Source organism: Eucalyptus grandis, chromosome 3, assembly GCF_016545825.1.
Source record: "Eucalyptus grandis isolate ANBG69807.140 chromosome 3, ASM1654582v1, whole genome shotgun sequence".
Taxonomy (NCBI): domain Eukaryota; kingdom Viridiplantae; phylum Streptophyta; class Magnoliopsida; order Myrtales; family Myrtaceae; genus Eucalyptus; species Eucalyptus grandis.
Genome location: NC_052614.1, coordinates 64180134 through 64202578, shown reverse-complemented (window position 1 = coordinate 64202578; position 22445 = coordinate 64180134). Strand labels below are relative to the sequence as shown.

General features: G+C 38.8%; 1 protein-coding gene and 1 pseudogene across 1 annotated transcript; both read right to left on the bottom strand.

Annotated features, from left to right (window-relative positions):
- Window positions 1–477: 477 nt before the first annotated feature.
- Window positions 478–2292, bottom strand: LOC120292052 (receptor kinase-like protein Xa21). Its single transcript, XM_039309913.1, has 2 exons — window positions 2235–2292; window positions 478–1346 (listed from the first exon to the last, which is right to left on the bottom strand). The coding sequence occupies exons 1-2, from the start codon at window positions 2290–2292 to the stop codon at window positions 478–480; spliced, it is 927 nt and encodes a 308-aa protein (XP_039165847.1).
- Window positions 2293–5924: 3632 nt separating this feature from the next.
- Window positions 5925–10874, bottom strand: LOC108957336 (annotated as a pseudogene).
- Window positions 10875–22445: the final 11571 nt, after the last annotated feature.

Below are 22445 nucleotides of genomic sequence, written 5' to 3'. Positions count from 1 at the left end.
CGGTTGGCTTCTTCCCAGTAATCACTTCCAACAACAATATGCTGAAGTCATATAAATTTCCTTTGTAAGAGACTTTACTTCCGAACCATACTCTGAAAGCATCATAGTTTGTGGCATAAGAACATTAGCAATTGATCTATTTCTTTTTAGGACATAAGTAATAAGATCAAGAGGCATACAAGTGCTAATATATCTCTATTACATTATACCAGTATATTGGCAATGAAAGGGTTGAATTAGCTAATATTCGGCAAATGTACCTAGAGCAATGTAAACTATCGTGTCGAGAGTTTGGGTTTGTGCTTCAAGCTTGCTTTCAACCAAAATCTTGGCAATTCCAAAGTCACAAACTTGTGCAACTAGGCCCTCATTTAGAAGAATATTGCTAGGCTTCAAATCGCAGTGCACAGTGGGTTCCAATTAATCATGATGGAGATACTCGACCGCCGTTGCAACGTCAACCATTATCTTCACTCGCTAATGGAGATCCAAATTGTAATTGTTGGAGTACAGCCACTTCTCTAAGCTCCCACAAGGCACGTATTGCAATACCAAAGCTCTCAGATTTGCATTCGTGCACGTGCTAATCACCTTGACGAGATTGCAATGTCGGATTATACGAAAAGCATCGCATTCTACATCAAAACCTTTCAGATCACCTTCGATATGGAGATTTAGTACTTTGATTGCGATGTCTATCCCATTGGCCAAAGTACCTTTATATACAGAGCTAAAGCTTCCTGCTTTGAGCAAATTGCTTTCGCCGAAGTTGTTAGTAGCCAAGCAAAGCTCCCGATATGATATCATCGGGTGGCCAATTCTAGGCAAGTTCTCCATCGAAACTAAAGCTTTACTGGTACTCCCACTCTTTCTAAGCAAGTAAATGACGAGGACTAAAAGTATAGCTAATAAAATTGGAACAACAATGTATAGTATATGGAGCCACTTGTCCCTTGATGATTTCCTTCCATTTTCTTTGCATCGTGGGACTTGAAAAATCGCATTTCCATAAAGTGCTTCATTCCCATTGAAAGAGAGAGCTAGGAAATTTCCAAAGGGTCTGCAATTAGGAATCTCTCCTGATAGCTTATTAAAGGACAAGTTCAAAATTTGTAGATATGCAAGTCCTTCCAAGGACTCAAGTATTGTGTTTGATAACTCAATGTAGGAGAGATCGAGGAACTCCAATCCTTTGAGATGGCCAATTGATTGTGGCATGGATCCTTGAAACGAGTTCCTCAACAAGTTGAGAGAAGCAAGGCTCTCAAACTCCTGGGTGGAACTCAGTATGGCACTAGTAAATCGGTTCCAAGAAACATCGATGCTCTCTATAGCTCTTAGCTTCCCTATTTCAAGGGGTAGTCATCCACTGAAATAAATGAGTGACAGATTGAGGAAGATGAATTCTTGAAGGCCCCACAAACTAAATGGTATAACCGATGTCATGTTATTCAAGCTTATGAGAAAACATATGAAAGCTGCTAAAGTTTTAAATGCAATTTGGGATTGATCCCGATATCCTATTTTGCCCGGGCACCAACTCTCCTAAACTTGTCAAGTTGCTTATCTCATCGGGGATCGGTCCTTCAAGATGGTTATTATCAAGATACAGCCTTTGCAACCTTTCTAGTCATCCGATCGATGATGGGATGTTGCTGTCTGGAGCATTACCCAAATCTAGTAAAGTCAATCTCTTCAAGAAACCCATTTCCTCGGGAACACGACCTCTTATTTGACAATTGGGAGCAATTAGAATTTGTAGGGAAATGGGGAAGTTTTTGATAGATTCTGGCATGGAGCCACAAAGCGGGTTGCCTCCCAACGACAAGACTTGTCGCGACGGACAATTAGATAAAGTAGAGAGAAAACCGAGCTCCGAACCATATGTCTCTCCTATTAGCTTATTTAACGCAATATTATAGAATTCAAGGCTCTTCAAGTTGCCAAACCAGTATGTATGGTTCCGCTGAGTTGATTGTCCCCGACCTTGAAAATGATTAGGTTCGAAAAATTCAAGAAATACTGCGGGATGTTGCTGCCACAGCCATTGCATGCTAGATATAGTTCTTCCAAATTCGGAAGGCTTAGATCTCTACCTGAGGGAAGGCTTCCATAGAGGGAATTTTCCATCAAATAAAGCACGAAATATTAAAAATCTCTCGAGGCACTCCACCGGTTAGCAAATTATCCGCAAGGCCCATTAGTTTGCAGATTGACCAAGTTGCCAATCTCACTCGGAATCTCCCCTTCAATGTGGTTAGCTGCGATGCCCAGCGTGTGCAAGCTCGACATGTTACTGATGGTTCGAGGAATCATGCCAGTCAAGTTGTTATAAGAGATATAGAGCTTTTGCAGCTTTTGCAAGCTGCCTATATCTCGAGAAATGCTTCCCCGAAAACGATTGTATGACAACCCCAATATGATTAGCTCTTTGCATTGGGTTAGCGTCTCTGGTGGCAGGCCACTGAATTGATTTTTATTCAGGGCAAGCATCTGAATGTTAGGCCAACGGTAGCAAAGATCGAAGGGAAGAGTTCCAGAGAGATAATTATACGTCAAATTCACCTACGTGAGCTATCTATTGAAAAATGCTGAAGGAATCGAACCTGTGAGAGTGGCGTTGACCAATATAATGACTTGCAATGTGGATATGTTGCCTAGGGAGCTTGGAATTTGACCTTGTAAGTCGTTTGATCTAAGACTCAGTTGTTGCAACTTAGGGAGGGCGCCGAATTCTCTTGGTATGCCACCCGTTAGCCTGTTTGTCGCGAGTGACATGACTTCAAGGTTCTAGCATTGGATTAAGATAGGAGGAATGTTTCCCTCGAACTGGTTCAATTAGAGCATAAGTTCTTTCAGGCGGCATAAATGACCAACTTCTATCAGAATTCTTTCATAAAAATTGTTGCTGCAGAGATCAAGAGAAGCCAAGAGAGAGATTCTTAGGATAGGGAGTCTTCCGTGGAGACCCATGTGCGAGAGGTCTAAAGTTGTGACTCTCTACTCGGTTGCTACAGACGACACCAATCCATTCGCAGAAATTTGCTTCCACCGTCCAATTGCCGCCTTTGATGGTGTTCGTCGAGCTGACTTCCATCATTGATTTGAAGTGGAGGAGAGACAATTGATCTATGAAGTTGCTGGAACAAATGACAAGCTGAAACATCAATAGAACATTAACATATGCTAAAAAGATGGACTTTTCCATAATGAAAGAATCTCTTTTGATTGCAAGCTGAAACATCAATAGAACATTAACATATGCTAAAAAGATGGACTTTTCCATAATGAAAGAATCTCTTTTGATTGCATCAATAGATGGTTCCCTAATTTTGACCTATTCTTAGTGTTCAATACCAAAACCTACCAAATGGTTGTCTTAATTATGAAAAAAAAAAAAACAATGTAAAGAAAGACTAACTATCAAATGATGTCCTACAATCATGTCTACAGCCCGTTCTTTATGTTTACACGTTCACACTTACTTTCAACTCTATAAGGGTACAAAACGATGTTTGGACCAATGCTCTAAGGCACGAATGTGAAAAGGTTTTGTAATAATTGTTGTGACGTTCTTGCAGAGGCAATATCAAGTGTCTCATGGGAAGTTGACTAATTCAAAGTTCCTACTGCTAGAAGAGATAAAGTTACTAGTAGTCTATCAAATTTTATCCATGCTTCATGTCATATTTGAACTTTCAATCGATTCAATTAAATCACTTTTGCTAAATGTGAAACATCTTCTCGCAACTTTCAATTGGTCTAATGAGATCCGTAATATATTTAATATGCTTTTTGTCATCCTTTCATCTATTAATATAAATGAAATATGTCATGGATAAAAATTTTATAAAGCTAATGTTTGATGGAGAAAATTACGCAGACTTTGTGCATGTCATGGTGACTTTAAATTGTAAAATTACAATACCTATTCCTTTGCCCTCGCCCAGATTTGGCGAAACATCAATAGGGAAGCCAATAGAACATCAACAAATGCTAAAAGATGAACTTCTCCATAATGAACAGTCTCTATTGATTGCATCAATAGACAGCTTGCTAATTTTGACCTATTCTTAGTATTCAATACCAAAACCTACCAAATGGTTGTCTCAATCAGGTACAAAAAAGAAAAAAAGAAAAAACAATATACAGAAAGACTAACTATCAAATGATGTCCCTCAATCACGTCCATGGCCCATTCTTTACGTCACTTACTTTCAACTCTTTGAGTGTACAAATGGACCTTTGGACCAATTCTCCAAGGCACGAATGTGAAAAGGTTTTGTGATAACTGTCATGACTTTCCTGCAGGGGCAATACCAAGTGTCTCTTGGGAAGTTGATTGATTGAAAGTTCCTACTGCTGGAAGAGATTATGTTACAAGTAATTTGTCAAATTTTATCTATGCTTCATGTCATATTTGAACTTTCAATCAATTTAATTAAATCACTTTTGATTAATGTGAAATATCTTCCCGCAACTTTCAATTGGTTTAATTAGATTTGTAATATAATTAATATGCTTTTTGTCATCCTTTCATCTATTAATTTAAAAGGTTAATACCCTGAAAAATCCCAAACTGGTACACCTGTGACAAATTTACCCAAAATTATTTTTTTGACCACAAAATACCTTAAACTAATATACCTTTAACAAATTTACCCCAAACTTGTACACTTGTGACAAATTTACCTTCGGTTAGTTTTTGTTAAATTCTACCATCAAAATATTAAGTTAAATGACATGTGACAGTTGATTGGTATACTAATTTGGGATTTTACGCTCCATTTGTCATAGTTTACAATTTTTGTAATTTTTTGTGGTATTAATCCAATTTAGTGGAGACTACATTTGTCACAAATTTATCATTTTGGAGTTTTTTATGTCAAATAAATTAGTTTGGAGTAAATTTGTCATAAATGTACCGGTTTAGGGTTTTTATGGTCAGTTGGGATAAATTTGTCACAAGTGTACCAATTTAGAGTTTTTTATGGTTAAAAAAAAATAATTTTTGGTAAATTTGTCACAGGTGTACAAGTTTGGGGTTTTTCAAGGTATTAACCCTAATTTAAATGAAATATGTCACCAATAACAATTCTATGAAGTTGATGTTTGATGAAGAAAATTATACAAACTTTGTGCGTGTCATGGTGACTTTAAATTGTAAAACTATAAAGCCCGTTCCTTCACCCTTGCCCAAATTGGGCGAAATATCAATAGGGAAGCCAACAGAACATCAACAAATGCTAAAAAGATTAACCTCTCCATAATGAACAGAGTCTTTTGAATGCATCAATAGACGGTTCACCAATTTCGACCTATTCTTAGTGTTCAATACCAAAATGTACCAGATGGTTGTCTCAATTAAAAAAAAAAAGGAAAAGGAAAAGGAAAATAATGTAAAGAAAGACTAACTATCAAATAACGCCCTCATCCATGTCTATAACCATTCTTTACGTTTACACGTTGACACATACTTTCAACACTATGGAGAGAGAGAGAGAGAGAGAGAGAGAGCCAAGCCTCTGTGTCTAAAGCATGTTTCTGTGTTTTAACAGAGCGGAAGCGTTAGATAGTCAAGAGTCAAAAGGAGTTTTAAGGAGGAACTGATCTATATATCTTTTAGAAACATCTCAGAAAGATTTTTTGGCAAGTAGAGGCCAACGTGGCTAAAGTGGCTCACGATCTCGGTAAATGCACTTGCCAATGCTGCTCATAGTCCCATCCACATGGAAATTTTTGGTCTCTCTTCCTCAGCCCGTTATATTTTCAATCCTTTGTAGGCTTAGCAACACGCCCACCTCGTCCAGAAAAATCTTGTCAAGCACGCAGAAAGTTGCATGCACAGTGCAATCTATGTAACTATCGTGGAAAAGCTGACAGACCCACCCGTTGAATCGCAGGAGAGTCGGTGCTCAGACGTGTGTGGCATTTCCTTTTCATTTCCTTTCTTAAAGCGTGGCATGTACAAACAGCTAATTTAGGGGCAAAATAAGGCGGAAGCGGCTAAACTATTGCCTCCATGCGTAAACATAAACAGATTATTGGTTGTATATGATGTAGGTACTCCATCGGATGCTCTTCTCTAAGTTCATTATGCCCATTCGTACGAGTTCTGAAAGTATACCCCTACTTCAGGCAAGTGCGGGTTGACAGGCTTCCACTCCGGATGGCAAACTCTAAGCTCCTTCCCTTCTGTATACATTTAAATCAGCATGAGTATCGTCTAATCTTTGGGACAAGTAGGTCTGACACTGGATGGGCGGAAACCTGCAAATTGATGCAATTTTGAACAAACTTAGGATCCCATGCTGGTGTAAATTTGCTAATTTGCACCATGTCTAATCACTAATGGAGTAGCTATGTTATACGCAGCGCCCAAATCCCCACGCAAAAAGGATCCAACCCTGTAAAGAGAGCACGCGAGCATGTGGTTGATCATTTCAATTCATCAGATATGGGACGGGTCAATGCCTAATTCACGAGTAAACATATTTTCCTCATGAAACATGGAGTTAAACTTGATGCAGTCCTCTTAAGTGCTTGAATGATCCTTGGATATGCAATATCCACTTCAACATGCATTCAAAGCAGAGCGCCAGCCAAGCACAATGCATAAAGACATTCAAATTGGGGAGGAGAACTAGCTCTTAGGACTGAGAACTGATAAGAGATGAAGTAGAATTGTGGTATCTTGTTGATATATAGGAAAGTAACTAATTTGCAGAAGACAACTCACTTCGGAGGATTTTCCTCAGACATACATGTTGGCAAGCACTCAATGAGACAATCATGGTTAGGCTCCAGGAAGGATGCAATCTGCATTTTGTGAGAATATGAGCATAAATAGAATCTTTTCTTAACAGAAATATTAGCAAAAGAAGTCAATAAGAATGGAGAACGTAATGAATGAAAGATGCTAACTAGGGAAGGCAAAAGAATTAGGCTTCTTTTGCAAAATCTAATGTGGATCATCCTTGATGATAATCTCAAGTTGAGAAGAATTTCCTAAGAGTATGATCACAAGTTCAACTGACTTTCCCCTAGATCATGATCTCAAAACTAGGACCTTTTTTTGAATCAGCTCACAACTATCCAAGATCAGCTTCAACTGCCCTTTTTCTGGTTGGAGTAGTCACGACTTGGGTCACCAATCAATCAGAATATTTTCAATACATTCAACAATGCTTAAAAGTTCTCTTAAAGGCATCTGAAGAATATTTCAAAAGATGAGGAGAAATGCATATTTGTGTGTGTGTGTGTGTGTGGGTGGGTGGGTGGGTGGGTGGAAAGAGAGAAGGCCTTACAGAATACCGTTCTTGACCATTCCCTATAACTCGATGGAGCGTGGACCTGATTGCAAAAGCAAAGCAAAAGTATAGATTTGACAAAATGAAGCAAAAAAAGAAACAGCAACTCAAATTCAAAAAGAGAAAGAATAGAGAATGACTTGCTAAATATAGAGAATAGCAGGACACCAACTAGATTCAAGCAAAAAGCTCATTTCATATATCATTTAAACATGTTCTCGTGCATGATGACAATGCATGTTAAGCCATTTCTGTCATCAGAGATCCCAGAACACATGCAAAGTTTAGTATCCAAAAGTTGACCAATAAGAGCTGAGTGATAATAAAAGCACTAGAATAGCAAATTTATTGTTTGATATTCATAAATTCGTCTCCGCGTACAAATTAATGTAGGTCACCAAAATATCATACCATCTTCAACAACCGTGTTTAACATGGAAATTTTTCCTGACCAATGTCAAGAGTAGATGCTCTTTTGCTACTAATGGGCCACTGATATCAGAAAGAGCCAAGAGAGTGCAACAGAAGAAATTCTGTTGGAGTTTGGGACAGGTTAACAATATATAGTAGCCTGCCATAAGATAATCTCCAACCTTCATGTTCAAAGCTTTCCTCTTGCCAATTTATCTATATAGACTGTTATTAAAGCATATTACCTGAAAATACAATTGCTCCATCGTTCTAGCATATCGCCAAGATTCACTATGAATGCTCTGTACAAAATAGTCACAGAAAGAATGTTACTTTTCAGGATTACTGTGAGATTCTTCTGTTCCGTATTTGTGATGATTATGTATAACTGAATCTAAGCAATAATCTAAACAACTAAAAGAGGGTAATTACATAAGTAATTTTAAAATGCATATGATGCATGGTAGTTCTATGACTGTCGACCTGCTCAAAATTAACCAGGAAAGAATGGTGGAATACCATTGTGAGAATGTGTGTAAGAGTGTTTTCTTGAAGAGGGAGGGAGGGAGGGAGGGAGGGAGGGAGGTTCATCAGCAAGGCATCAGAAGGATTAAACTGATCGAAGTTAATATGTACACTTAGATGCAAATTGCAGAAAGGAATATAAATGTGGATGAGGGCACCTCTCTAAGTTAATAAATGGAAATCCATCTTTATCACTCATCTGACAATATTACTCTCTCTAAACTAGAATATCGCTGCCTTTGTACAATCAAGAACTATAGTAGCAGATCGGGGTCAGACAAAGAAGCATTTTTTGTCAAAAAGTTGTCACAAGTATTGGGGTAATATTCCACCTAACACTGACATGAAGCAATCTTTTAATCATGCGTATAAGGGGAAACAGTGCACATTCCCCAATAAACCAGAAGTACAAGATTAAAACAAAGTTATTGCAAGTTATATTTGTAAGCCATGAATCATAAGAATATAAATCCTAACATGATGATCTTCCACCAAAAGCATTACTCTAAATATGAGATCTCTAACATAATCATCTCAAATTCACCATTGTAATGCAGTTGGGCTTTACCCTCTCATAGGTTGCACATATTCCCATTTCGGAGGTTTAGCATCCTTGTTCTTGCAAATCTGAATAAGTTCAAAAAGTTTCATGCATTATAACTAGGCATAAAGTCTGCACCAACAGTTTTATAGGAGAAAGTTTCATACTTGGAGACCCGGGACATCATCTGTTGCCAACAAGGTAATAAATCCAAAGTCCGAATGTGCCCCAGCTCCATATATTCCTTTAAAGGGATCAGAGACTAGACCTAAACAAAGAAAAGAATTTCCACCGGATGAGAAGAAAAATTTGCAGGGTTTAATATAAAGTTTATTGAAGTAAAATCTACCTTCATAGTGCAACAAGCGCAAGGTCGCAATAGGCTCGCCAAGTATTTCTGGCTTCTCAAAAAAATCAGCCTCCAGATCAAGTGCTAGAGCAATGATCCTTGTAACTACTTTTGCCACATTTCTGAGTGTGCACATTTACAAATAAAAAAAAAATTACGAAATTGACTACCATGCTTTGTTTATAGCAACAAATTACACTTAATCTTGCCACAAAGATCATCTAGGCATTACTCTTGGATCTAAAAGTTAAATGATTTAGAGTTGGAGACCCTATTGACTGTAATATCAGCCATCCCATTGTAAGCAATTAGACACTTGCGTTGAGGCTCTTGGTCAGTGTGATTAATGGTAAATTTCGACGGCTAAAAATAAGTGGTTCATATTGTAGCATAGTAGCTTTGGAACAATACCCCACAAAATTGTTTAATCGGCCGCTACAAATAACCAGAAGAGTTTTACGTTGGCCAACACAGGATGAGAGGCCAAGAGAGCATATTCAGTTCAGAAGTCAGAGGCAATTTAACTCCCATTGGGCCACCTTCAAAATTGCTCCATATCATCTATAGTAAAAACTCACAATGCTTGACAATGAAATTTTTCCATCGCCTGCCTCCATCTTGGCAATATATCTAGTCAAAATACAACAATGAAACCAAAATAAACATCCACGATCAACAACTGATTTATGTCAGACAGAAATTACGTTAAACAGCAGTTTACCCTCAGAAGGCCAGAGGTTTGGTCCAAAATGAGGCTTCTGCGCACGAGATCGTCCTCTGGTACTTCCACTCCTATGTAGTATCCCTCCTTATAATCTCCTATAAAACGTCAATAAATTCATTACTGCTCGAACAATCTTCAGCAGATGATAAGCAGATGGGTAATAATAAGTTTCAGCCAAAACTTTGTCTTAGAGCTTAGCACTTCGAACAACTAGCTCCATCTTCTGTGTCAGTTCTCTCCAAGAATAAAATCAAAAATAGGAATAATAACTAATTCATCTTCGTTTTCTAGGACCTGCTACTCAACCACCACCTGATTCCAAGAAGCTATCAAAATTACCAGCTATTCATCTATGTCCATTTTAAGCAGTAAAATCTTCAGCAAGATGATCAGACACAAACCGTTTATCTGATTTGCAGGGTCGAGGACCTGATCGAACAGAGGAGTGTAGCCTCGGTGCTTCTCGTTCCTCAGCAGCTTCATCTTCTCGCTCAAAGGCAGACCGAAGAACCGCCTGCTCTGGACGAACACCTCCTCCATCAAGTCCTGGCTGACTCCATGATTGATCACGTAGAAAAGCCGGAATCCAAGCACGCCTGAGGCCAACGGATTGGATTCATCCGTCAGCGTCCCTCTCGACTAAAAAAAAACCTCGGTTTCCTCGGTTTCATGTACCGGAAATCGAACTGAAAATAGCGGAAAAAGGCGGAAGAATCGAAGACCTGTTTGAGCAGGGAAACCGACCGTCGGATATCGGAGCTCGAGAGGTCGATAAGATTGAGACTTGAAGCCGGAACTCCGGCGACGTCGACGGCGTTCGCGTCATCCATGCTCGCCGTCCCGTTCGCCTGACTGATTTCACGGTGATGATGACGACCGACGATGATCGAGGCCGGACGGGAATTTGAGTTGCAGGTGATGGATGAGAAGTGGCTGAAAAAGAACGAGAGAAAACGACGGCGTAGGACGAATAAAGAATCGGCGAAGGCATGCGGCCATCGGTGATGCCCTCGTTCCCCGTCTTAATGCTTTCTATAAATTTTAAAGCATTTTTTCTGTCTAATTGTTCCATTCGGTATAACTAATCATTTTTAAGAAAATATTTTTTAATTTATTATACGAAATAAATGGATCTTAAAATTGGAAAGACCTTTAAAATATTTATATTTACATGCATGTTTATTATTTTTAATTTACTCTTGTGATACTTCATTTTTTTTTTTTTTTTTGGTGACCTGGGAACCCCGTGCACCACTTTGCGGCGGAGTAAACCCTGGGGAGACACGTGGGAAACCACCACCCACGTGCCCCGGGTAAGGCGTGGCTAGCACTTAAGCAACGACGACGCCGTGGATCGAACTCGGGACCTCTCGTGAAAAGTTCCCTTGCTTAAGAAAAACACAGGTTCTAGGAGAGCCATTCCATTGCTCTTACATACTAGTAAGGCCTTATCTCAAATGAAAAGATTTTTGAAGGATATCAACAATTAGTATTTTAAAATCTCTTATTTAATTCATTAGATAAGATGTCGTTGTCTTAATGCTCTATTTTATGTAATACAACTATAAAATGCATCAATACAAATAGGGGTCAGCATCAAGACTGATTCAACCCACGAACGTATTGAATTAGTCTAGACTAACTGGTTTAAGGTTGAATTTAAGGAAAATCAGTACGATTTCCACTTCAACAAACTTAGAACCAGCCTAAGATTGGCTTGGTTCCTAGTTCCAACGTCAATATCGCCAATTCTACCCAAGAATTGACATAAAAAGGTTCCTCACGTTGAACCGAAAATTGAATTATGGTTTTCACCATGAATAAACAACCACATATCTATTTCACCAAATATGCTATGAAGTGAAAAGGTGGAACTCCTACACTTTATTGGAAGAATTTGTTTTTTTACACAATATAAAAAGCAGACTAATTTTCAAGTAGAACCAAGAATCACTAGGACCAGGAAAAACTGGTTCCGTAACCAATCGATTTAGTTCCCAATATCAAAAATTTGAAAACTGAAACAGACCTACTCGAGATTGTCACGATTTTGAGTGTAATAGGCGAAGCAATAATGTCATAACATCTCTTTCCACTACATATTTCCATTTCAATCTCTCGCATAATATAGTAAGTCTTTAAAATACAAGAAAGCTAAAAGAGCATAATTAACTAGTTAACTGCTAATTTAACTCACTATTACTCTACTCGGCGTCGGGAGATTTTGCACCTACATTGAGGACAGAGCAAAAGAGGTAGCCAAGTCTTTGTCTAATGCTCTGTTTCCAATGCTTGTTCCTGAGGTTTAACGTAGCGGAAGCGTTGGCCAGTCAAGCGCGTCACGGGAGGACTTCGAGATCGGACTGATCTAATCCACCTTTGAGAAAGATCAGGAAGATTTTTTGGAAAGTAGCAGCCAGCGTAGTAGCTAAAGCGGCTTACGATCTCAGATTGTGCTCTTGCTAATGCTACTCCTAGTCCCACCCACGCGGAAATGCCTGCTCTCTCTCCTTCTTAGCCCGTCATATATTCAATCCTTTGTGGGCTTAGCGACACGACCACCTCGTCCAAAAATCTTGTCAAATAGCCAAAAGTTGCACGTATAGTCCAACCGACCGAAACTATCGTAAAGAAGCAACCGTTCGTCCGTTGAAGCGCAGGAAAGTAGGTGCCAAGAAATGTGCAAGGCTTCCCCTTTTTTTATTTCCTCTCTTAAAGATTTGCATGTACAAACTGCTAATTTAGGAGCTAAATCATGGAAGCAAGAAGACCGAAGTAAGGCTGAAGCCGCTGAACTATTACTTCCATGTATAAACATAAGCAGATTATAATTGTGTATACATATGTATGTACGCGCATGTACCCCATTCGACCCTCTTCTCTAAGCTCATCACGCACTTCTTTACGAGCTCTCAAAGCATACCCTCTACTGGACAAGTGCTGGTTGACAGGCTTCAGCTCCTTACAGGCAAACTCTAAGCCCCTTCCTTTCTGTATACATCTAAATCAACATGAGTATCGCTGTATCTTTGGGCCAAGTAGGTCTGACAGAAGATGGTAGCAAACCTGCACGTGAATCAATTTTGAAGAAATTAAGTTTAGGATCTGATGCTGGAGTAAATTTGCTTATTTGCACCATGTCTAATAACTATTGGAGACTTGATCAAAAAACAAATAAGAATTAATAACTGGAGTAGCTATGATAAATACAACACCAAGATCCCCACGCGAAATGGTTCCAACCCCATGTGAGCATGCGATGATCGTATTAATTGATCAAATAAGGGACAGCTCGATGCCTAGTTCCAAAATAAACGTTTTTCTTCATGAAACATGGAGTTAAAACTCAGATGGAGTCCTCTTGACATAAACAAAAAGTCCAAGCATTGGATGATCCTTGGTAATGCGATATCCACTTCGACAATCACGTACAAAGCAGAGCGTCGACACCCAAACAAAACGCATAAAGTTTGTCATTTGAATCAAGGAGGAGAACTAGATCTTAGGGCGAGATTTGACAACATAGGAAATAAAATAGCGACATCTTGATGATAAATAGGAAAGAAACTAATCTACGAAAGACAGCTTCCTTGGGAGGATTTTCCTCTGACATACATGTTGGCAAGCACTCGACGAGACAATCATGGTAGGAAGAAAGCAATCTGCATTTCGTGAGAACACAAGCATTAATAGGACTTTTAACAGAGATTTTAGCCAAAAAAAACTCATCAAGAAAAGAGAAGGTAATGGATGAAAAATGCTAACAAGGGAAAGAAAAACAATTAGACTTTTTTGGCATAAAGTAATGTAGATTATCCCTCAAAATAGTCTCGAGTTGAGGGGAATTCCTAAGAGTTTAATCACATGCTCAACTGACTTGCCACTAGAACGTGACCTCAAACCTAGGACCACTTTCCAATCAGCCCACAACTATCCTAGATTGGCTTCAATTATACTCTACTCTTCCTAGTACCCCAACCAATCGAACTTTTTTCCATAGACTCGACAAAGCTTCAAAATTCTCTCAAAGGCTTTTGCTGAACTTTCCAAAAGATGACGAGAAATGCGTGCACGCGCCCCCGAGAGAGAGTGTAACATTAGGCTAGTGGGCCCCAAAAAGAGAAACAGAAAAAGAAGTGTTAAAGGCCCCAAAAGAAGAAACGGAAAAAGAAGTCGAAAAGTTAATAACGCAAGAAAAAAAAAAAAAAAAAAAAAAAAAAAGGAGATGGGAGAGGGCTCGGCTAAATAGAAGCTGAGAGTTTCCTTGACCAAAAAGAAAAGAAAGAAAAGAAGAAGAAGAAGAAGAAGAAGAAGAAGAAGAAGAAGAAGAAGGGGAAGAAAGGAAAGGAGTTTTGGCACGTGCACGCCTCAGATGCCTCGCCAAGCCGACTCAACTCCATAACGCAGCACCCGGTAAGAGATCAAGCCCCTCGTTCGTCCAATTGAAGTAATTTTTGAATTTGAAACTCAAATTCGGAATTTTTGGAAAATCGAGCGGCGAAGTCCGATTTTGGGAAGTTCTACTTTGTTTTTGGTATGGTTTAAAGAAGTGGTGCAAATGATCCTTACTAGTGGTTGGATCGTCTGAGTTTTAAATATATATCTATTTTCTCTTTTTGGTGGATTATAGAAATTCTGATGTTGCAACCAATTGGAAGGTTTATCTGATATTTATATATATATATATAAGTTAATATCAGTTTGTTAATTGTGTTTGAGGCTGCGTCCTTTGTAAAGAAGGATGGTCGTGTCATCCCCATTTTTTATAGTTTTTGGGGTGTGAGAGAGAGAGAAGGCCTTACAAAATACCGTTCTTGACCATTCCTATAACTCGATGGAGCGTGGACCTGATTGCAAAAGCAAAACAAAAGTATAGATTAGTATAAATTTGAAAAAAAAAAAAAAAAAAAGCAAAAAAGTAGCAAGTCAAATTCTTTAAAAAAGAACAGAGAATGAACTTGCTAGTTATGAAGAACTGCAGGACACCTACTAGATTAATGCGAAAAGCTCATTTCCTATATTACTAAACACGTTCTCAAGCACGATGGCAGTGCATGTTAAGCCTTATCTGTGGTCAGCAATCGCAGAATACATGCAAAGATTAGTATCGAAAAGTTGACCAATGAGAGCAATAATAACAAAAAGACTAGGATAGTTCTTTTATGGTTTATCATTCATAAAGTGGACTCCGTGTAGAAAGTAATGCAGGTCATCAACATATCATTCCATTTCAACAACTGTGTTTAACTTGGACTTTTTTCCCGAGGCAACTCAGCCAGTAATTAGGCCATGTCAAGAGTAGATGCTCTTGCACTACTAATGGGCTATTAATATCAACAGTAGCCAAGAGGTTACAACAGAAGAAATTCTGGTAGAGTTTGGAACAGGTTACCAATCTAGAGTGGCTTGCTTTAGAAAATCTCCAACCTTCATATTCAAAACTTTTCCCATGCCAATTTATTTGGATAGACTTCTATTAAAGCATATTACCTGAAAATACCATTGCTCCATCGTTCTAGCATATCACCAAGATTCACTATGAACGCTTTGTACCAAATAGCCACATAAAGAATGTTATCTTTTAGGATTGTTGTGAGATTGTTATGTTCTGTCAAAAAGTTATGCGGAATAAAAGATGCTTGAGCAATGAGATATTCTCTCCCGAAATTTTGCCCTCTCAAACTTCTTGAACCTGGATATATATCGTGAGACATGTTCTAATAATTGTAGAATGTGCATAATGCATGGTAGTTTCGTGACCATGGACCTGCACATGATTAACCAGGAAAGAATGGTGGAAAACCATCGTGTGAGTGTGTAAGGGTGTTTGAGAGAGAGAGAGAGAGAGAGAGAGAGAGAGAGAGAGAGAGAGAGAGACCAGAGACAGAGACAGAGACAGAGGGAGGGAGGATCATCATCAAGGCATCGAAAGGATTAAACTGATCAAAGTTATTATATATACTTATACAGATGCAAATCGCAGATAGGAAAGGAGAAGTGGATGAGGGCACCTCTCTAAATTTCTTAATTGAAATCCATCTTTATTACCCAACTAATGATATTATTGTCTCTCTAAACTGGCATATCACTGCCTTTATACGAACAAGAACTATAGTAACGTCAAACAATCAATGATTTTTGTCATAAAGTTGTGACTAGTACCAGGGTAGTATAACACTAAACATTGGCATGAAGCAATCTTCCAATCATGCGTCTAATTGAGCATGTTATCGTGTACGTGCTCCAATGAACCAAAAGTAAAAGATTAAAAGCAAAGTAACTCCAAGTTAAATTTGTAATCCACGGATCACTAGAATGTAAATCCTAACACGACAGCTTCCACCAAAAGTGTCCAAAGTTACTCTAAATATGAGATCTCGAACATAATCATCTCAAGTTCTGTTGGGCTTTACCCTTTCAAAGGTTGCACATATTCCCATGCCTGAGGTTTAGCATTCTTACTCTTGCATATCTGAATAAGTTTAAAAAGTTCCATGAATCATAACTGATAACTGTGCATAGAGCTGTACCAACAGTTTTAAAGGAGAACATTTCATACTTGAAAACCCGGGACATCATCTGTTGCCAACAGGGTAATAAACCCAAAGTGGGAATGTGCCCCGGCTCCATATATTCCTTTAGAAGGATCAGAGATTAGACCTAAACAAAGAAAGGAATATCAACTGGATGAGAAGAAAGAATTGTCGGGTTTATTTTTTAGTTCAATGTGGTAAAAGCTGCCTTCATAGTGCAAAAAGCGCAAGATCGGAATAGGCTTGCCGAGTATTTCTGGCTTGTCAAAAAAATCAGCCTCTAGATCAAGTGCTAGAGTAATGATCCTTGCAACTACTTTCGCCACATTCCTGATCAGTATATTCACAAATCAAAAAATTACCAAAATTAACTACTATTACTTTTTTATATCAACAGATTGCACTTGATCTTGCCACATAGATCATCTAGGCATTACTCTTGAGATAAACCATATCCAAAAGTCAACTGATTGGGAGATCCTATGCAATGAACATTGTGACTACAATGTCAGCCATACCAGTATAAGTAGACACTTGAGTTGAGGCTCTTGCTCAGTGGGATTAATAGTAAATCTTGACAGCTGAAAATATTTTATTCAAATTGCGGCAGAGTAGCTTTTGAACAATTTCCTAGAAATTGTCGAATCAACAGTTACAAATAACTTGAAGAGATTTACACTTTGGCCAACACAGAACAAAAGCCCAAGAGAGCATAAGCAGTTTGGCAGTCAGAGGCAATTTAACCCCCTCGGGCATTAAAAGAACTCGGCACAATATGATGCAAGTGGAATGGGAAGATGGTGACCATTGGGGTACTGGAAAAGCCCCGAATTTCCCGTCAGAGAAACAGAACATCTCCGTATTATCTTTTACTCAGATGGATTAATCTTTCACATCTTGCAACTCACAACAAAATTTAACGTCCGTAGCTCTTTATCATCTATAGCAAAAACTCGCAATGCCTGACTATGAAATGTCTCCTTTGTCTGCCTCCATCTTGGCAATATCTCTAGTGAAAACACAACACTGAAACCAAAATAAGTACATATCACCAGCAACAATTTGAAGTTGCACAGATATCATATTAAGCAACTGGTTACCCTCAGAAGGGCAGAGATTTGGTCCAAAATGAGGCTTCTGCGCATCAGTATCATCCTTTGGGACTTCCGTTCCTATATAGTATCCCTCCTTATAATCTCCTATATAATGTCAATGCAATCATTACTACTCGACCGATCTTCAAAAAATGGTAACCATATAAATACTAACAAGTTTCATTTAGATCCTTGTTGTATTGCTCATGGTTTCGTGTTAGCACTTCAAACAACTCGCTCCTATTTCTGTGTCGGCTCTGATGAAGTATCCTCACACCTCCCAGTATAATTACAACCATGAATGATAACTAACTATTGTACTTTAGCTGGTACGTCCATGATGGGGTGCGATTGGAACGCACCGTTTCGTCTTGATGCATTACGATGGAAAGACACTAATTGAGGGGTACGAAGGGAGATGTATAAAAGCCTCCCGAACGCAACCGTTGGAAGTGTTGGTAGATCATTCGCACTAAAATTTCTCTCCCTTTCCATCAAAAAAGAAGCATTTCATTTCACTTTTACAAAGAACAACCGGCATTTACGCTGTGGAAATCAGGTGATTTCCTCGTGATTGCATTCAGACCAAAGTGAAGTGTTTTTATTCGTGATTCATCCGCAATTCAACGTTCGTTCCGGTGCTAATTGCTGTTTGCGCATCGGAATCAGGTAAGTCATCTTCCACTGACTCGAATTCCAACATTGGTATCAAAACTAGGTCGTGATTTCTACCTTGTTTTTCATCGAGTTTTCTCATTTACCATTTGATATTGAGATCAAGAGATTGTATTCTACGCTGTTTTTTATGTTTATTGGTCGAAATTGCAATCTGAAAACTCGAATTCAAACCGAAGCAAAGAACGGGTTCGGGGTCGCGTACACCCGTACGGTTTTGGCCATTTTTCGAAATAATATTTTGGCCAAAATTAATTTTTAGATATACAGGGTGAAATAGCTCGTTAAGACGAGTCCGGCAATGGGTCAAGTGCCGCCGGACACTCCCACACGCGCGGCTAGAAGCCGCTGCGCGTGGGCGCCACGCGCCTGAAGTGCTGGCAAAGCCAGCACGTGCGCCTCACGCACCGATCAGCGAACCAGCAAATGCGTGTCACGCGCCGATCGGCGAACCGGCGCGTGATGACGTCACCGTGATGTCACCCAATGGTCGGCAACCGTTGGGGTGACGCCATCGATGACGTCATCGCCGGCGGCAACCCGACCCGAGTTGACCCGACCCAACTCGCGTTGACCGGTCGGACCGGCTAGGAGTCGTTTGGCTCGCTAGCGCGTACATCACACGCGCCACGCACTCAGGCAGCATTTATGGGCGCGTGTGAGGTCCGATTGGAGCATGGTCAGCGGTGTTTGGTTCGTATGAATGTTGTCTACACTGTGGTATAATTATTTTATACTTTTGAATTTTATAAATGTATGAAAATGTGTAGGAAACCCTATGTACGCATATTTTTTGGGGTTTAATGCATAGTTTATTCATTTGTAGCTCGTATTTTCTTGTGATTTAGGAAATACAGTAGCTAGCTTGTATGCAAATGATGTCACATGATATCATCAAACCAAGCTCTACGGTTTGATGATATCATGTATATATTTTAATATACTTGCAATTTTCTAGTTGCTAGAAAATTTGAACAATGGTAGGGAATTTATTACATGTTGAATTGCGATTTTTTATTATAGTTGAAGTGTGATTGTTGTTTATACGTTGGTTATTATCATGCTATGTTTTTGTGTTAAGGAAAAATGTAGAAATTATATAAGATCATGTAATTACTTTTCCTAGTGGGAGTTCGTAGGTTGGTAGAATTTGAAAGAGTTCTCACCTAGAACTTAAAATTTTCGCAAATTAAACTAATTAATGATAATAGAATAATTGTACATAGAAGTTGATCGGGAACATAGTGAACTTTTGCCTTTGTGTCTTTTGTTGAATTATCATTAATTTAGCTTGTCTTTACTGCAAATTACATATGTGTGTTACTCTATAAAGTGTGCTAGTATTGATTCTGCATTTATTATGTCAATGTGATATATTAATTGATTATGGTTTCGGCATCCAAGACCATTGTGGCTGACCTCAATAAGGATGAGAAGCTGAACGGTGACAATTTTGATATTTGACACCGAAAGGTTCAGTACATCATTGAGGAGCAAAACGTTTTGGAAACCCTCAACTATACCATGGATGAACCTGAGTATGGAATTTCAGCTCAACACATGAGAGATCTAGAAGCTTATCAAGCTTGGAAAAAGAAAAACAGCATTGCTCACATCACGTTGCTAAGCTGTATGCAAAATGATCTCATGTGTGAATTTAAAAGTTATGATAAAGCTCAAGTTATGTGAGTTGCCTTGAAGGATAAGTTTAGGGGTACATCTGCCACTAAACTGAGGAGACTCACCATCAAATTTGACACATTCCGAAAGCGCCCAAATGTAACGATAAGGCCGCATTTTCAGGCTATTATAAGGTCTCTTCCTGACAATTGGGATCATATGAAGATCAATATGACGCATAATGAGAACATTGTCACTTTCGATGATATTGCGCGTCATTTGGAATTAGAGGATGAGCGCCTAGAGGCTGCGAGATCCTCTACCCATGCTTATGTTACTGAATCGAGTTCATGCAAGGCTTCGGGTTTCAAACGCAAAAGGAATTCTCAATTCAACAACAAAGGGAAAAAGACTATTCAGGCACCTAAGAGGGCTAAGACCTTCCGACGCAAAAAGCGTGGTGGGAAAAAGGACATGGCTAAGATAGAGTGCTACAATTGTGGCAAGATGGATCACTTTGCTCATGAATGCACCGAGCCAAAAAAAATACCCTATTACTCCATTACTTTGAGTAATGCTTTTGTTTTTAGTACTGTAATACTTGCTGAATCTCATCCAATGTGGACTGTAGACTCAGGAGCAATAGACCACGTAGCTAGAGATCGAAAAGTATTTGTGGAGTATTGTCGGATACCACCTGGAAGAAGATGAATATATGTTGAAAATAACTTAAGAGTTGAAGTGAAGGGTATCGGCACATGTAAATTAATCTTACGTGGTGATCGAACCTATTCATGCATGATGTCCTTTATACTCTAGATATTCGACAAAACTTGGTCTCTATAGTTGTTCTTCTTAGCTTAGGTTATGTATTAAATTTCCATGGTGATTATGTTGACATTTTGTATGGAACAGTTTATTATAGTTCGAGTCATGTATCGAATGGCTTCATGGTGTTAGACATTGACTATAATCAGTACAATGTTAATGTCAATGGTTGTTTTTCTTTAATTGCATCTTATAGTAATGTTGAGATTGATGCAAGTACTTGGCATGCTAGATTAGGTCACATTGGATTGCAAAAAATGCAAAGATTAGCTAGAGAATGCCTTTTAAGGTCACTCACTAATGTTAGTCTATCAGTATGTGAACATTGTCTAGCGGGAAAAGTAACTAGAAAACCATTCGGTAAAGGGACTAGAGTTGAATTTCCGTTGCATCTCATACATTATGACATTTGTGGTCCTTTGAATGTGAGGGCGAGGCATGGAGCCTCATATTTAATCACTTTCATAGATGATTTCACACGTTTCGGTTATGTCTTTATGATCTCCCATAAGTCAGAAGCATTAAATTGCTTTAGACAATATATAACGGTGGTAAAGAATCAATTGAACAAAACCATAAAGGTATTAAGAACCGATCGTGGACGTGAGTATCTATCGGAGCAATTCAATGCTCTTTGTGATGAAAATGGAATTATACGACAATTGACTATTTCTGGTACTCTGCAACAAAATAGGCTAGCTGAAAGAAGGAATAGAACCCTATTGGAAATGGTTAAGTCTATGATGGCGCAAGCAAATTTACCTATCTCATATTGGGGAGCTGCATTATTAACTGCTGCCTATATATTTAACCGAGTACCCTCAAAATCGGTCACTTCCACCCCTATAAATTATGGACTGATAGGAAACCGGACTTGAGTAGTCTACGTCTATGGGGATGTGCAGCTTATGTTCATGATTCTTCCAATAAATATGGCAAATTAAGTCCTAGAGGGAAGAAATGTATCTTTATAAGATATTCTGAACACTCCAAAGGGTACGTATTCATAGGTGAACAAGCTAATGGAAGTGTGACCGAAATGGAGTCACAAGATGTCACATTCTTGGAAAATGATTTTCCTAGTAGAGGTGAGATTGATAAGGACTTCCAATTATATGAGATGGAAGATCTTGATAACACACCCACTGATGTTGTAAAGGGAAATGAAAATTCACCTCAACATGCAAGACCCAGTGGGAGCGTTGCATCGCCTAACGAATTGAATTCAAGAGAAATTCAATTGCGTAAAAGTAATAGTAAAAGTATTCCTCGTCGTCGTTTTGAGATTGAAGGGGAAGTATTTATGATTGCTCAGAATGACGATGCCGAGCCTAAGGCTGTTCAAGAGGCTCTCTCATTCTTTGATAAGGAAGAATAGAAAAAAGCTTTGGAAGATGAGATGAAGTCTATGAGGGCAAATCATGTCTGGGACTTGGTTGATGTACCACCCAATCATAAGGCCATTGGAAACAAATGGGTCTTCAAGATTAAGCGAAGGGCGGATGGATCCATTGAAAAGTATAAGGCTCGTCTTGTAGCAAAATGTTATATTTAACAAGAGGGTATAGACTATGAGGAAACATTTTCACCAGTTGTAAGGTTTACCTCAATACGCCTTATTCTAGCCATCATTACACATTTGGACCTTGAATTACATCAGATGGACGTAAAGACGGCATTTTTCAATGAAGAACTAGATGAGGAAATATATATGAAGCAGCCAATAGGTTTAGTAGCTAAAGGTCAAGAGTATAAAGTTTGCAAACTTCATCGCTCAATATATGGCCTTAAGCAATCATCTAGATAGTGGTATCTTCATTTTCATCAAGTCATAA

Bases quoted from the DNA above. Each gene is read 5' to 3' on its own strand.
- LOC120292052 (XM_039309913.1), bottom strand. From the start codon at position 2,292: ATGTCGAGCTTGCACACGCTGGGCATCGCAGCTAACCACATTGAAGGG. The intron at 1,347-2,234 runs GTGAGATTGGCA...CCCTTGAAATAG, and splicing joins CATTGAAGGGGAGATTCCGA to GGAAGCTAAGAGCTATAGAG.